The sequence below is a fragment of the Macaca fascicularis genome, chromosome 2 (genome assembly GCF_037993035.2).
Source record: "Macaca fascicularis isolate 582-1 chromosome 2, T2T-MFA8v1.1".
NCBI classification, from domain to species: domain Eukaryota; kingdom Metazoa; phylum Chordata; class Mammalia; order Primates; family Cercopithecidae; genus Macaca; species Macaca fascicularis.
In genome coordinates, this window is record NC_088376.1 from 107,135,589 (window position 1) to 107,151,978 (window position 16,390).

The following is a 16,390-nucleotide window of genomic DNA, read 5'->3' on the forward strand; positions in this document are numbered from 1 at the left end:
AATAAATGTATACCTTAAGGGAAAAAGAGGTATCTTTAGATATTCCCCCATTTTAGCATTCACTATTGTAAAGGATAATTATTTGTTCGATATTCTCACTGACTAGCCTGGAAATTCATTTAATAGTTTTATGTTCCCAGTGTGTGTATTCAAAGTCTTGCATGAATAATGACTAAACGTGCATATGTCGGAAGGTAAGTGGATAAAAACAGGCTATTATGGAAAATATGCTCTCCCTTTGATTCGGAGGTTTTAGACAAGTAGAAAATATTTCCCAAATGTGAAATAGAGAAAAACATGAAGATGAATGCTATAACAACTTTTACTGTTGTCAAAGTAGTATTAAGTCCACTAGTAAACTGTTTCTTATTCTTGCGAATTTAATTCTCATAAGAGTTCTCATAAAATATTCATAAAAGTATTTATGTTGGTAGAATTGTGAACTAGCTGAATTAAATTTAAAGCTATTAATTTCCAAGTGACTTCTCAGTTACCGGTTTCAGTCAACTTTGATACATAGAATAATCAGCTTACTCAGATTTTTTTTTCTTCTTAAAAACAGAAGTTTTATTGTATTTGGTTCACAGTCAGTATTTCACATTATTTCATGGTGCAGGGCCCCTGGGTGGGAATCCCTGTGTAGTACTTGGCGGGGCCTGTGGCCAGGGGTGATGAAGCAGTATAGCTGGTCAGGCCCAGAAGGGGAGAAGAAGGGCTGGGGGCTCCTTAAAACCCACTGAGGGGTGGGCATGGTGGCTCACACCTGTAATCCCAACACTTAAGGAGGCTGAGGTGGGCGGATATATATATATATTTTTTTTTTCTTTCTTTCTTTTGTTAATACTTCCTGAAGCCTTTGTGGCACAGAAACCACAAACTGATTGGCTGACAAAAGTGGAAAGAGGAGAGGCAACTGGAAACCTTTGGGGAGCGGTTCCCCTCCATGCCCAGGTCTGTTCTCCTCAGCACAGCTCGGCCCACAACCTGGATGTGCCAGCAGGGACCATCACCCTACACGTGTTGGGATACAGCTTGACGCCTTCCCCCACAGCCAGGTGGCTCAGTCCTGCAAAGGAACCAAGGCAAGGGGGGAAGAACCCTGCTGCCTGATCCTGTGCTGCGCCTCACAGACCATCAATTGATTGGCAGCACTGAACAGGTTAAAAAAAAAAGAGAGAGAAAATACAGAAAAACCCAAAAACCTAGACAGGGAGATGATGTGGGGAGACAGCATGCCAGGTCAGATTTTTTTGTATACCTAAACAGTTTGATAAAATTTTTAAATGAATCTAAAATACCATATATACTTTCCAAAAAATGTGACCATTACCCTCCCTTAAATATAAAGACTTAAAAATAAAGTATTAAATAAAGAAAAATGGATGCAATTTTTATAAGAAAAGACTTACATAGTCTACTTTTTGTACATGGGATATATCTAACATAAAAAAATAATTGAACTTATTCAAAGTATAATTCAATTTATAAGGAATGGTGAACTAACAGTTTTACTTTTAATGGGAATTGTGTTTAACAGATGATCATACAGTCTTTGAAGATATTAAATTCATTTACATTTCTCTCTATATTAAAATTTCAGCAAATGTAGGAGCAAATTGATGAAAGTGGCTAAGTAAGTTAATATTCTTAAAACACTTAGAACATTCCTAACACATAGTATAACTCTGTTAGGTCAATCAATCAAGTGGACTCTAATAATTGAAAAGCTCCTTTTTAAAGCTTTATACTACTGAAAGCTTTCTTTTGTCATGATGTATTTGAATTATCAACTTTTTCTTCAATACCTTTTACATTCGCTGTGCTGGGAAAGCCACAAAAGAAAAAGATTACTTCTACATTTAGTCCACTTGAAAAAGAGCACCAAAATGTGATTTGAATGTTATATAATGTTTCACTATGTGTATAATGATTGAGTAAATTTGGTAAATGATAAAATATTGACATTTCTAACATCTTAGTACCTCAGTGTTCTGTACTACAGTCTCCCATTGTTTTTCTCAATGTGAAAATCAGGGCAGAAATTAAGGAACTTCAGCATTATAGGTCATATTCTCTTTTTTTAAAGAGGGTCTGAGATCTGTTGGTTTGAGGGTCCTAGGATGGGTGTGATGGGTACATGGGAGTTAATTTTATTGTTATGCTTTTATAACGTATATTAGATATTCTTCTGTATACAACAATGATTTCATAATATAAATTGTTTTTAAAATAGAAATTGTGAAGAAAAACTATTCACTGGCTGAGCGAGGTGGCTCACACCTGTAATCCCAGCATTTTGGGAGGCCAAGGCAGGCAGATCACGAGGTCAGGAGATTGAGACCATCCTGGCTAACACAGTGAAACCCCGACTCTACTAAACATACAAAAAATTAGCCGGATGTGGTGGCACACGCCTGTAGTCCCAGCTACTCAGGAGGCTAAGGCAGGAGAATCGCTTGAACCTGGGAGGCAGAGGTTGCGGTGAGCCAAGATTGCGCCACTGCACTCCAGCCTGGGCAACAGAATGAGACTCTATCTCAAAAAAAAAAAAAAAAAGAAAAGAAAAACTATTCCCCAGTAATACCAAAAACTAAATTATTTATTGTGAAATTGTTAAATTTGTCCACACAAATAATATTTTATGTTAAAGCAAATATTTGTGATAATCTGAACTTTTTTGTATAAAAAATAAACATTACCTTTAAAATTAGTAATTGACTAGTACACTTAGATGAAGAATTAATTAAAAATAAGTTTAACAAAGTGGCCATTCGCTTGCATCTTCTTCAGATGATGATCATCACTATATACGTTATTTCTAATAAATTTGAGCCATGGTTATCTTCTTTAAGTTTTGCCTATTTCTCCAAAAGATATTTTGAAATACTAGTTGTGATTATACTGTTAAGTGTCATTTTCATGGTATAAATTATTCATATTTTTTTCTTTTTGGAAGAGTCAGAATGGATAATCGATACGCCTCTGTGGCCTTGTGATAGACTGGATGTGCTTAATCGACATAATTTGCTCTGTACAATTGCACATGAAACCTTAGCCAAGAGCCTTTATAGACAGACATTTGAAGTTTTGCAGAATCTACCAGGTTTTCAAAATTCCCAAGGTATGTTTTTTAAAAGTCTATCTTAATTATATCTTGCCCATCTGGTGTTTAACTGTTAATAAGAAACAGTTATCCACCTGTTTTGATTGAGTTTTATATTCCAGCATATTTTTTAATGAAGTAGTTTTCTGTAAAATGTGTTCTTTGCAAATTGAATATGCTTTCCTGATGGTTTTAAAAAATCTGAGATGCTTATCTTTGGGTTGTTTGTCAGCAGCTCCTAAGACAAGCATTTTTATCATTCCCTTTTCCCTACTTCTGTCATCAGCAGACAATATGTTTAAATGCCCCGAGCAAGCTTTTTCTCTTATCACTGAATAAATACAGAACTTAGTTTACATTACCTAGGAACATAGGTAAACGTGATAGAAATGGAGGAAATGAAACAGATGCCAAGTTCAAAGAAACACCAATGTGGGCAATGGTAGTTAGTACTCTTGAATGTTGGGTGTCCATGAGCAAAAGCTTTGGGTCAATAATGAGCTATGTGATAGGTTCAGAAGATGTTGAAAACGTTAACTTGAGGGCCTCCCCTCTGTACTTTCATCGTACTATCTATAAATTTTCATTTTCCCACTTAATTCCACTGTGCTCCTGTATTGTAATTAGTGTTCTTATCTGTTTCTCCTTATATAAAGTGAGCTCAATCAAGATGGTACTATTTTCTTTACCTTGGTGTTCCTGGCCCAATGACTGCTATCTAGCAATCTTTTAATATACAATTAGTTGGTAATGAAATAAAGTAGTAATAGGGAGATTAGCCAGATAGTTGTGCGAGATTTTGGAAGACCCTAAATGTCAGACTAAAGGAGTTTTATTCTCTGTGTATAAAAAGGGGCCACTAGAATTTTGGGTCTAGGGAGTAATATAATTAAGTTGGTGTTTCAGGAAAGTTCTTCTGGCAGTAGTGTTTAGGAAAAGACTAAAAGTAGAGAGATTAATTTGCTGATAAGGCCTGGATAACTAAAAGATTCTAAAGCAGTAAAGAACTACAGTCTAGCTCACAGACCCAACTGACTGAATGTAAGGAATAAAAGAGAAGTCTCTAAGATGACTTCTTTTTCTTCTAAGAATGACTAAAGGAATAGAAAACCCATTAAAGGATTGTTTTAAATTTGGCAGTAAATATTTATTAGAGGATGATTTATTTTTAGTCGAGGGATATATAAGGCTAAGGTCTGAACTGTAGATATAATACAAACAGAATTGAGAAATCATTCAAGACACTGCAGATACACAGTCACACGTGGGGATCAAATACAGAGGTCTTAAGGCATCATCTGAAATTTTTGTCAAGCTTCTTTTTATCTTCTCTATTGCAAAGGAAGTTAATGGTTTTTCTTTTGTCAAATGCTTTTTTGTTTCTTACTTAGAGAATATGTAAGATAGGCTGGGCACCGTGGCCCATGCCTGTAATCCCAGCACTTTGGGAGGCCGAGGCAGGCAGTTCACTTGAGCCCAGGAATTTGAGATCAGACGATATGGGCGCATTCAGGGTGGTATGGCTGTAGATGAGCCCAGGAATTTGAAACTAGTCTGGGCATCATGGTGAAACCCTGTCTCTGCAAAAAATATAAAAATTAGCCAGGCCTGGTGGACGTGTAGTCCAAGCTACTCAGGAGGCTGAGGTGGGAGGATGACTTGAGCCCAGGAGGTGAAGGTTGCAGTGAGTCAAGATCATGCCACTGCACTCCAGCCTGGCCGACAGAGTGAGACCTATCTCAAAAAAGGAGAAGAAAAATAAAGAGAATATATAACATGATTGCATTTTAGTGACTGTGACTCCTATAATGGGTAAGAAAGGGTCAAGGGGAAGAGAAATAAAAAGGAATATGAGACGGAGGCTTGAGACACTAAGATAAATCAATTTTATTATGTCATTTTTTTTTTTTATTCCAGAAACTGTGGAAGTCTCACAATATAGCCTTCTTTTTAATAAGCTTCTAGGTTCCTGTATAGAAAGCAATAGTCTTGGTATGTCATCCTCTGTGGCGGAATTCATGATTTCAAAGAGCATCCCTATTGATTTTTCCTTTCTTAGAAGATTAATTACTTCTTTAGGAAGGAGTCGTTTATGGCTCAAAGCCAGAGCCCACTACAAAAGTAAGTTACATTTAAAATGTTTTAATATATTGGTTTATAATTTTATTCTCTAACCCACAATTTATAATATTTAAGATTAGATATTTATATGTATTAAAAGAGCAGTAATACATATTCATATGTAGTGGTCTCAACAGATCTGTGCTCTCTTTTGAAACCTATTGTTTCTCTTCTGTTTGCAATTGCTTTCCTTATTTCCAGTCTTTCCAATTTCCAATCTTTATTTCTTGCACAGTAGCTTGTCCGCTAGAGGGCGAGCAAAGGGAACAAATAACAAGATAGAACCAGTTTGGCATATCTTATAAATAATACAGGCATAAAACAGTGGGTAGAATGAAGTTTAAAGAATATCTATGTTTTTATTTATCTCTGCTGTATCCCTAATTGTTATAACTAAGAATATTCAATAGCAGGTCACATCAGAAACACAAAGGCTGTCATAACAATGCAACATGGTATGTGTTTTTCACATGGCTTTTAGTAATAGAACTTTGTTAATCTACTTACAGCTGTTGTTCTCTAACAAATAAGCCTGGAATACTAGTGCTTTCTCTAGTCCAAGCCACCTCGCAGGTATTTTAATTAGAAAATAATTCCATGTAGGTTCTAGATCTAGAAAAGAATTGTTTTTTCTGCCTTCATGCAGTAATTTGTCTTCAACTACCATTTCTACCACTGTCATGTATATAACAAATATTTGAGTGCCTGCTCTGTGTCACCCTGTACCAGATGTGTCAAATATCCTAGCCACTACTACCTGAGCTGGAAGTGTTTTTCAGGTGACCAGCTGTGATCAGTGTAGCAGGTGGTAACTTTTTTCCCCCAACAAAATGGGAAAGAAAATATTAGGGTACATTACAGGTAGTGAGGTTAATTATTTGATAAAATTTTCATTTCAGTTGCATGTATGCACGAATGTATACTGGGTCATTATATAAAATGTGTTTCTTGTAGGTTATAATCAAAAAAAGTTTTGAAAGCTGTGTTTTCTTAAAAAGGGTGATCAGAAATTTAGAGGAAAGATAGAATTGTTTGTTCATAACACCTGATTTCAATTGTGTAGTTATGTTTCAACTCTTTATACTATTTACCTTCAGACGGTTACCGCAGTGCGGTTTTATTTGTTTTTTGTTTTGTTTGTTTGTTTTTGTGAGACAGAGTCTTGCTTTGTCGCCCAGGCTGGAGTGCAGTGGCCTGATCTCGGCTCACTGCAAGCTTGGCCGCCCGGGTTCACGCCATTCTCCCACCTCAGCCTCCCAAGTAGCTGGGACTACAGGCGCCTGCCACCATACCCGGCTAATTTTTTGTATTTTTAGTAGAGAAGGGGTTTAACTGTGTTCACCAGGATGATCTCAATCTCCTGACCTCGTGATCCGCCTACTTCAGCTCCCTAAAGTGCTAGGATTACAGGCGTGAGCCACCGCGCCCAGCCTAGCAGTGTGTTAAAGCAATTAATGCCTGTGTACAGTACAGTATCTTTGTTATTGGAACTTTTCCTTTTATCTAATCACACGTATTCCTTATTTCATATGCAGTGTAACTTCTGAGACTTACGCAGGTGAGGTTACGGGGTAAAGAGTCTTTTTGTTTTTTAAAGAATGTAACTGAATTATAAAACCATGAATAAAAATGAGTCATTTACAGCCAAATGAGTAATTTATAGCCACCGATCAGTCTTCAAAACATCTCATTTTCTAACAACGTTGACATTAAATTATATTGGAGCTCCTTTTGGATTTATCTTCAGACATAGCTTAACATTGCAAGAAGAGCCTTTCAGTGGTGTATAACTGTGTCTAGTAGTACTTTATTTGGGACTTAAGGCTGACTTTCTTCAAGGCACTGTTAAGACTTAGTGCCAGTGCCTTTGTTTTGACTTTGTTAAAACTTTTTTAATATTTTTATGACTTTATGGAGATAATTTCACATATCACGAAATTAATTCACTTAAAGTATATAATACATTCATTTTTGGTATAGTCACAGAATCATGCAGTCATCACCACCGTTTAAGTTTAGAACATCTTTAACACCTTCAGAAAAAGAAATCTTGTACACATTAACATTTATTGTCCATTCCCTGGTTGTCTCTTCTCTGTCTCCATGAATTTGTCCATTCTAGACAGATCACATAAATGGAATCATTCAATACATGAGTTTTAGTGACTGACTTTTTTTTTTTTTTTTTTTTTTTTTTTTTTTTGAAGACGGAGTCTCACTCTGTCACCTAGGCTGGAGTGCAGCAGCGCAATCTCGGCTCACTGCAACCTCTGCCTCCCAGGTTCAAGTGATTCTCCTGCCTCAGCCTCCTGAGTAGCTGGGATTACAGATGTGTGCCACCATGCCCAGCTAATTTTGTATTTTTAGTAGAGATGGGGTTTCACCATGTTAGCCAGGTTGGTCTTGAACTCCCAACCTCAGGTGATCCACATCAGCCTCCCAAAGTGCTGGGATTACATGTGTGAGCCACCGTGCCCAGCCATGACTGGCTTCTTAGCCTAGTGTTTTCAGATTTTAATGTTGTAGCATGTATCAATACTTTATTCCTTTTTATTGCTAAACAATATTCTATAGAATAGAATTTGTTTATTTATTGGTTGATGGACATTTGAGTTGTTTTCACTTTTTGGCTATTGTGAATAGTGCTACTTTGAATATTCACACAAGTTTTTATGTGTATATATGCATTCATTTATCTTGGGAGAATTACTGACTCACACAGTAATTCTATATTTAGCTTTTTGCCAAACTGCCAAACTGTTTCCTGAAGAAGCTGCACCATTTTATATTTATATTCCCACCGGCCATGTATGGGATTTCCTAAACATTTCTTTATATCTTCACCAACACTTGTTACTGTGTTTTTTATTTTAGCTTTCCTGCTAGTGGGTGTTAAGTAATATGTCATTACAGTTTTGGTTTTCATATCTCTAATAACTAATGATGTTGAGGACCTTTTCATACAGTTATTGGTCATTCATATATTTTCTTTTGAGAATGTCTATTAAATCCTTTGCCCTTTTTTTATTGTAAGAGTGTATTCATACATACATACACATGTACATATGCATTTATATACACTCTGGATACAAATCCCTTGTCAGATATATGAATTACAAATATTTTGTCCATCCTGTTGGACAAAGTTGTCTGTTACTTTCTTGATGGCTTTGCCTTGCTTTCGTGCTAGACTAATCAGGAGGAGATTGTCTAGGGACAACAGAGTTGCCTTCCTCATGTTCCTGATTTGTTCTCCCTTGTCCTAAAAATACTGCTTTTCTCTCAGAACTGAGAAGTCAGGAGAGAGATGTTATTAGTGTGTCTTTCCATTACTTCCCCCTCCCCCAAATCAAATGTGAGTATTTTTCTTCTCACGTTTCATTTTGAGTGAAAAAAATCATATTAGTAGATTTCTGGTTAATCTAGTTAATTTGTTATTTTCTATTTTTTAATTCTGGCAAGAAAAGTTAAATAAGAATGCATGTAAATTATACCTACCAAAAACTAGTGAAGTTAATGAGTTAACAGTTTGTTGCTCCTGGCAGTGATCTAGGGAGGTGGGAATATCTAGTGATTAGGAATCCAAAATCTGGAACCAGAAAGTGGGCACCCCAAGGAGGGTTAGAGAGCCTGAATGCTTACCAAAAGCCCCTCATCTATGACATGGGAATAATAGTACCTAATTTCAAAGGTAGCATATTGTCAGATTAAAATGAGGTAAAACCCATGTGTTTATTAGCACATGTACCTGGCATATAGCAGGTCTTCAAAGATTAGCCATTACCCACATTAGAAAGATTTCTTGAAGAAACTTATTCTAACAAAACAAAACATTTTAAGCAAAATTTACATACAGATTTAAATTGGTTTCAGTAAAATATAATAATATAAAATTGCCTATATATAATTTGGATGTTCTAGAAGTTTTAAAGGTATTTCCCTATATATCACTGCTAATAAGCACCTAAACAATTTAAAAGTTAAATCTCTTCTCTTGAAAAGTGAAGTTTTAAAAACATGAAATGGTGAGTGTGGCTACAACACACAGATCACCTACAGGATGGAAATGTATTTTATGCCTAGTGCTTAGCACAATGCCAGACATTTAGTAGAAACAGTAAATATTGCATAAACTATAATGGTACTATAAATAACTGTGCTCAAAAATAGTTATTCTGAAATTATCTTGTGTTTACGATGGCTTGAAATAAATGTTGTTTGCCGTAATAAGGCTCAAAAGTCATTTTTCAGAGTTTTTTTGTTTGTTTGTTTGTTTTAATGTTTCTCACTTTTTTTTTTTTTTTTTTTTTTTTTTTGGAGATGGAGTCTCACACTGTCGCCCAGGCTGGAGTGCAAGGGCACAGTCTCGGCTCACTGCAGCCTCTACCTCCCAGGTTCAAGTGATTCTCCTGACTCAGCCTCCCCAGTTGCTGGGATTACAGGCACCCGCCACCACACCTGACTAATTTTTGTATTTTAGTAGGGATGTGGTTTCACCATGTTGGCCAGGCTGGTCTCAAACTACTGACCTCAAGAGATCCACCCACCTCAGCCTCCCAGAATGCTAGGATTACCGGCATGAATCACCAAGCCCAGCCCTTCTCACTTTTTATTTAATGTTTCAAAAACACTTTACAAAGAATAATGTCAAATATACTAGGGTAAGCTATCGTGTAATTTGTTAATCTACTTCTAATGTGAAGATGTATTCTGTGTAAGTAATTATCACCTGTAGGTATTTCAGAAATCTAGGTTTTTACCTATTGGGTTTTAGTAAAGTTTGACCTATTATTTGATTTTTCAGGTGCTCTTTCCTTGGGTTGCTACCCACCACTGGAAGGAAATTTATACCGAAAACTTCTTCTAATTCCATCTTATTTATCTGAGATTGAAATGCTCTTAGCTATTGAAATCTTCATGGTATCTAATGCTAGTAGTATTCAGAGTCCTGGAACTTCTACACAGATACTGCAGATAGTTTTGAAAAGGTTGGTTGACATAACTTTAACTGCGTTCTGAATGTAGATCTTGGCTCCCTACTCCCACCCTAGGATGTAAATGTTTTATGTGTTTTTATATATACATATATATTTATGTATATATTTATATGTGTACTTTGTGTGTATATTGCAAACTCTAGTATCATTTAAATTGAGAAAGGATTAGACCTGTTTGAGGCTTAAAACCAAACAAGTTAGTAGCATTCAGTAAACACTTTAGCAACTTCAAAGATACAGTTAAATATTCAAAGAGATGGATCCTCTTTAGGTACCAACCTTTCTTGTGTTTAGAGATCAGTACCTATAAAAATCTCTAGTCAACTCAAAAGATCAAAGGACTAGGGTCTAAAAGGGAAATACATGATCATTTATTAGGTTCAGCCAGGAATACCATTGAAAATAAAGCCATCAGCCTAGTTTCTATATTTTATAATGCTATATATGCATAAATATTATAAAGTAGGTACTGTCCCAGAGTGACACCCTTTCATGTAATTTTGTTTGGAATCCTAGAATTTAGGCATACAGTAGATGGTGTGCCTAAATGGTAGAATGCCATATGATTTCTTGTCAGCCTTATCCAGGAAACTTGGAATATAACGATCTCTTGGGAATCCTGTTTTAGAGCTTCTTGACAAGAATTTTGCTTTAGTTTACAGGTGTGACAAACCAGATCCTCTGGTTGAATATTACATTAGTTATCTATTGCTGTGGAATAAATTATCCCTGGACCTAATGGCTTAAAACAGCAAATAGTATCTTAGTATCTGTGGGTCAGAAATTTCAGAGAGGTTTAGCTGGATTGTCCTGGCTCAGGGATTTTCGTGTGACTCAGTTTCTCCACATAGTTGGAGTCAGGATGTTGTCAAAAACTTTAGTCACCTACATGATAGCTTACTGGAGCTAGAGGATCCTTTTCCTTGATGACTCACTCAAATACCTATTGGGTGGAAGCCTCAGTTTACCACATGGGCCTCTCCATAGGTTGGTTAAGTGTCTTCATGACATGACTGACCGCTAATTTCTCCCAGAATGAGTGATCCAAGAAAGAAAAAGCAAGGAGGAAACTGCAGAGTCTTTTGTGATCTATATCAAGCAAGAACTGTGAAGAGTCTGAGATTTTATCCTATTTGCAAGCTATAAGCTAACCTGCCACAGTTTCATAGATGGTAGCATAAGAGACAAGACTCCTGTGTTGGAGACAGAGGAATTTATTATTTGTGGTATGGCAAACAGCATGATTATCTACATATTTGCATCATTTCCTCTTGCTCCTAAGTCCCATAGATGGGCCCACATGGATACCTACATATGCCATGAGTTCTGTAACAGGAGAGGAGTGCCCAGCTTAGGAAACCCAAATCTTTTATGAGTAATAAGCATACCTGCCCTTTGCTTTGCAGGGAGGTACTATCTCCATCATCTAAGACTATGAGCAAACCTGCCCTTTGCTCCAGGAGGAAAACTTATCTTTATCTTTCAAGGTTGTTCACTATATAATCCTGGTAATTTAGAACAAAGGGTAGGCAGTGACTCTTGTAAAACTTCACAAACTCAAGAGATCCATGGAGAGTTGTCATCCAACAACCTAGTATCCAAAGTTACATACTGTCACTTCTGCTCTCCTTTGTTGTAGGTGAGTCTTTTGGTCCAGCCGACACTTAAGGGGAGGAGAATTAGGAAGTAAATTATTTTAGTTCCACTTTCAAAAAAACCCACTAAAAGTCACCTTTTTTCTTATAGTTCTTTTTTTTTTTTTTTTTCCAGAGTGCTTCCTTATTTACCACTGTGCAGTATGGTGGATAAGGCATCTAGGCTCCCCATGATCCTAATGAGGTCATGGTTTTCTCATAGCTTTCTATTCCCCACACACATGCGACTTCTTTATTTATTTCTTGAATTTGGAAGGTATTTGTAACCATAGTGCATAACTAGTGGCATACCTAAATCTTTGATTTTGTCCAAGCCAATATATTTTCTCTATTGTCATTATCATGCTAAGCCCTGCCTTGTTACATTTACCTCTCTCTATGAGAGAGAATTGTATTCATCTTTAGACTTTTTTAAACTGCACATGGTTGGCATGTGCACCACCTACCAGATTCCCGGGCACCTCTTTCTAAGCTAGAATGTACTAGAAGGCACCTGACCAGTCTTTCCTCTCTGTGACCACTAGTTCCTGTTTCAAGTGCAATTCCTCACTCTTGTCACTCTGGACCACACCGTGATGTTAATGCAGATAGGCTCCTACTCAGAACTTGCTGCTGGGCCCCGTAGATACCAAGAGTAGGAAGCAGTGAACACAAAGAAAAAAGTGATGCTTTATGTAACAGCCACATCTCTATTTTAAATAGTTCCCATTCCCTACCCCAGAGGAAAAACTGACATAAGGTGGGAATTTTATGCAAGTCAATGCAGTGGCAATTGATTGCAGATGGAGCTGGTAGAAAAATTATTAGAAAAATTAATTCTAGCACTTAAGGAAGCACCCTAAATCAGGATTGAAGAAAATAACCAGAAATATAATAAAGCCCCTATAGCTATACAATTTGCTACCAGACATTAGCTACATATTAAGTATTTCCTTATAACTAAAAATAGTCAATATCAAAGTAAAACTAACATGTGAACATTAATTCTAAACTGGATTACATTTAGTATTTTATGCATTCTCATGAAAAGATACAGGTAATTAGCTGTGTTCTAGATCAGTATTTTTCAAACTGGGTTGCAGACTATTTGTGTGGTGAAATCAATTTAGGGTGTTACAACCAGCATTATTTTTAAAATCAGGGTTTTTGTCATCAGGGTAAGTCTTGTTTTGTGAAATTTACTTTTTATATATGAAGGTATATACTGGGCCATAATATGTCTTTTTTTTGGACAGAGTCTTGCCCTATCACTCAGGCTAGAGTGCAGTAGTGCAATCATAGCTCACTGCAACCTCAACTTCCTAGGCTCAAGCCATCCTCCCACCTCAGCCTCCTGAGCAACTGGGACTACAGGTGCACGTCATCATACCCAGCTAGTTTTAAAATTTTTTGTAGAGACGAAGGTCTCACTGTGTTGCTCAGGCTGATCTTGAGCTCCTGGCCTCAAGCGATCCCCCCAACCTGAGCCTCCAAATCGCTGAGCTTATACCACTACGCCTGACCAAAATGCCTTTCTTACTGTGGGTCATGATCAAAAAAGTTTGAAAGCCACTTTTAGAAGAATATGGTGAAAAGACGATCATAGCTTAGTACCAGTAAATGTAAATTACTATCTTTTGAAGAAACTATATAGCTTATCTTTTTTAAGAGTTTCTGACTTTATGAGGTGTTCATTTTATAGGTGTGAAGACAACCAGTCTCGGAGCAATGATGATTATCAAGCTGCAGTAGAAAGGTTAATTATGGCTGCTCGTATATCAGATCCAAAGCTTTTTGTTAAACACATGACTGTCAATGTTAATAAGGAACAGGTTTATAGTTTGGAACATTGTTCTGCCCTGAAATGGTTAAAAGAGAATATGAAGTGGGCTGGAAAGGTTTGGCTTTTCAGTAACCATTAGTTAATAAAGTCTGCTCTTTTTTTTTTTTTTTTTTTTTTTTTTTTTTTTTTTTTTTTTTAGTTCAAGTAATCATTGTTGAAAATAAAGGCAATAAAAATAGACAGTTTTCACCATATTCAGCTCTTTGACTTTGTTGGCTTACAGCAAGTTAATAGTTTTAAAGCCCTGAAAATTTTTATTGATACGTAATTTTCAGTAAGTTTATTCACATAGAAAAGTGACTTTTCAGATTACTTTTTGACTTTAAAAGAAACTAAGCATATTAAATCCCAATTTATTCTGAAATCCAAAACTGAATACTGTGCAGCATTTAATAAGAGGGAGACATAACAGGGAAAATATACAAGCAGGTAACTGGAATTTTCAGAAAAACATTTAGGGTTATGAAATAGGTTTAGTGTGTACTCAGTCCAGTCTCTAAAGCTATACTACATCTGTAATCAAGAATAATATAATATTGAAAATGAACACAAAAATTCAGAATACTTTCTGAATTACACCAAAAAAGTTTAAATTACCCTCAGAATGGTTTTCCTTTCATGTATCTTAGAATACTAGATGAGTTTTGAAAATTTATGTGCATTACACTAGATAAGACACAAATATACCCAAAACTTAATTATCTAAACAAGGATTCTTCCTTCCAAACCAATTTAGGAAGTTAAAACTCTTCTGAAGTCATATTCAGAATCTATATCACATTCTCCAAGGTGGTAGTCCTCATCTTTGATACTTTAAACCATAATTTAAAATTGTTTAGATTTTAAAAAGTATGAATAAAGTGAGTAATAAGTTGTAACTAAGGGGACTGAAAGTATTTTTTTTTTTTCCTGAGAAAGGGTCTTACTCTGTGCCCAGGCTGGAGTGCAGTGGCATGATCATGGGTCATTGCAGCCTCAACCTCCTGGGCTCAAGTGATCCTCCCATCTCAGCCTCCCATGTAGCTGAGACTACAGGTATGCACTGCCATGCCCGGATAATTTTTGTTTTTTGTTTTTGTTTTGAAATGGGGTTTTGCTATGTTGCCCAGGCTGGTCTCAAACTTCTGGACTCAAGCTATCTGCCCACCTTGGCCTCCCAAAGTGCTGGGATTACAGGCACCGGCCACCGTGCCCAGCTGGACCGCAAGTATTTCTTAAGGGAGTTCACAAAATATGGTAAATAGCAGCATCATTGGAATAAGTCTGTAACATCACAAGACTAGGGAGGTTAAATCCTAGCTCTTGTCAAAATGCCTGATTACTATGGATGAAATGTAGAACGAATACTATCACAAATGAGATATGGGGAAGTGACGCAGGTGACGTCAAGAAAGATACCTGGTTCTTTTTTTTTTTTTTTTTTGAGATGGAGTCTTGCTCTGTCGCTCAGGCTGGAGTGCAGTGGTGCGATCTCTGCTCACTGCAAGCTCCACCTCCCAGGTTCACGCCATTCTCCTGCTTCAGCCTCCCAAGTAGCTGGGACTACAGGCGCCCGACACCACGCCCGGCTAATTTTTTGTATTTTTAGTAGAGATGGGGTTTCACTGTGTTAGCCAGGAAGGTCTTGATCTCCTGACCTTGTGATCCTCCCCTTGGCCTCCCAAAGTGCTTGGATAGATACCCAGTTCTTTAGTATGAAGGAACTGGGTGACTATAACCTGCCATTACTTCAGTGGAGCACCTAGGAAATGAATTAGGTTTGGAGATCACTTTGAGGCACCTTTGAAAACAAGGGGAGAATAGAAAGTGGGCAATTGGTAGATTAGTCATTTCTACAAATGATAACTGAAACTCTAAGAAAGAAATTAGAGAAGTATGTGACCTCTGAGAAGTATGTGACCTTTGCTGGTGGCAAAGATGTGTTAGGATGAAGTTGTAGGAGGGAAAGGATGATAAATTAAGCTTTTAGGAAAAATGGCATTGGATGGAATGGTTTACAAGTGTCTGGACTGGTTTCTGATGACAAGTTAAGACCTTATTGCTGGAACAAATAGAGGCATTTTTACGTGTCAACAGTGCCAAAAGATAGAAAAAGGGAAAGGAGCGTTAATCATTGCTGGGTGTGAGGTGTCAAAGCCCTGACAAGAAAAAGTGTTGGCTCTCGAGCAGTAAGAAGAATACTGGCAACAGTACAGGTTTGAAAAGGAAGTTTCATTAGATAGATAGAATGCTGCAGAAGGATGCAGCAGAGCACTTCAGCAAGAGAGGACTGAGCTCGCCACAGTGGAGTTTTCCTTAGGAGTATTTACAGACCTTTGAGCAGGAGCTTAAGGGTAATTTGGACCATATTAGCCATGTAGGTAATGATAAATGATTATATTTGTAGACATTTTGGTGCCTTGATGTTAGCAAGGGTTGCACAATGAGTTTTGACATGCATGCATTTGGAAATGTGTAGAAATTCTAGTTACTTACAAATTTGGGGAAAGAAGCCTGGTATCAGATGCCAGGTTTTGATATTGGGGAAGTCAATTACTTCTAAATTCCTCAGGTAAGGAGTTTTGCCTGCAGATGGTCTGCTTGATGGCCACCAGGTGATCTTTGCTCTTCTCATTTTCCCCCTGGCAGATATTTTGGTCAAATCTTTGACCCTTTCTATTCCCCCATGACCCTGTGTACCTGCTGCCTATTA

The 16,390-nt window shown here is 37.0% G+C and overlaps 1 protein-coding gene across 1 annotated transcript in view; it reads left to right on the top strand.

The window, feature by feature from the left end:
• TOPAZ1 (testis and ovary specific TOPAZ 1) overlaps positions 1–13,777 on the top strand; it is a 90,367-nt gene extending 76,590 nt beyond the window's left edge. The window contains exons 17-20 of the mRNA XM_005546821.3: positions 2,957–3,121; positions 5,021–5,224; positions 10,029–10,212; positions 13,558–13,777. Coding sequence (XP_005546878.3) covers positions 2,957–3,121; positions 5,021–5,224; positions 10,029–10,212; positions 13,558–13,777 — 773 coding nt within the window. The remainder of the gene's footprint in view (positions 1–2,956; positions 3,122–5,020; positions 5,225–10,028; positions 10,213–13,557) is intronic.
• The last annotated feature ends 2,613 nt before the right edge of the window (positions 13,778–16,390 follow it).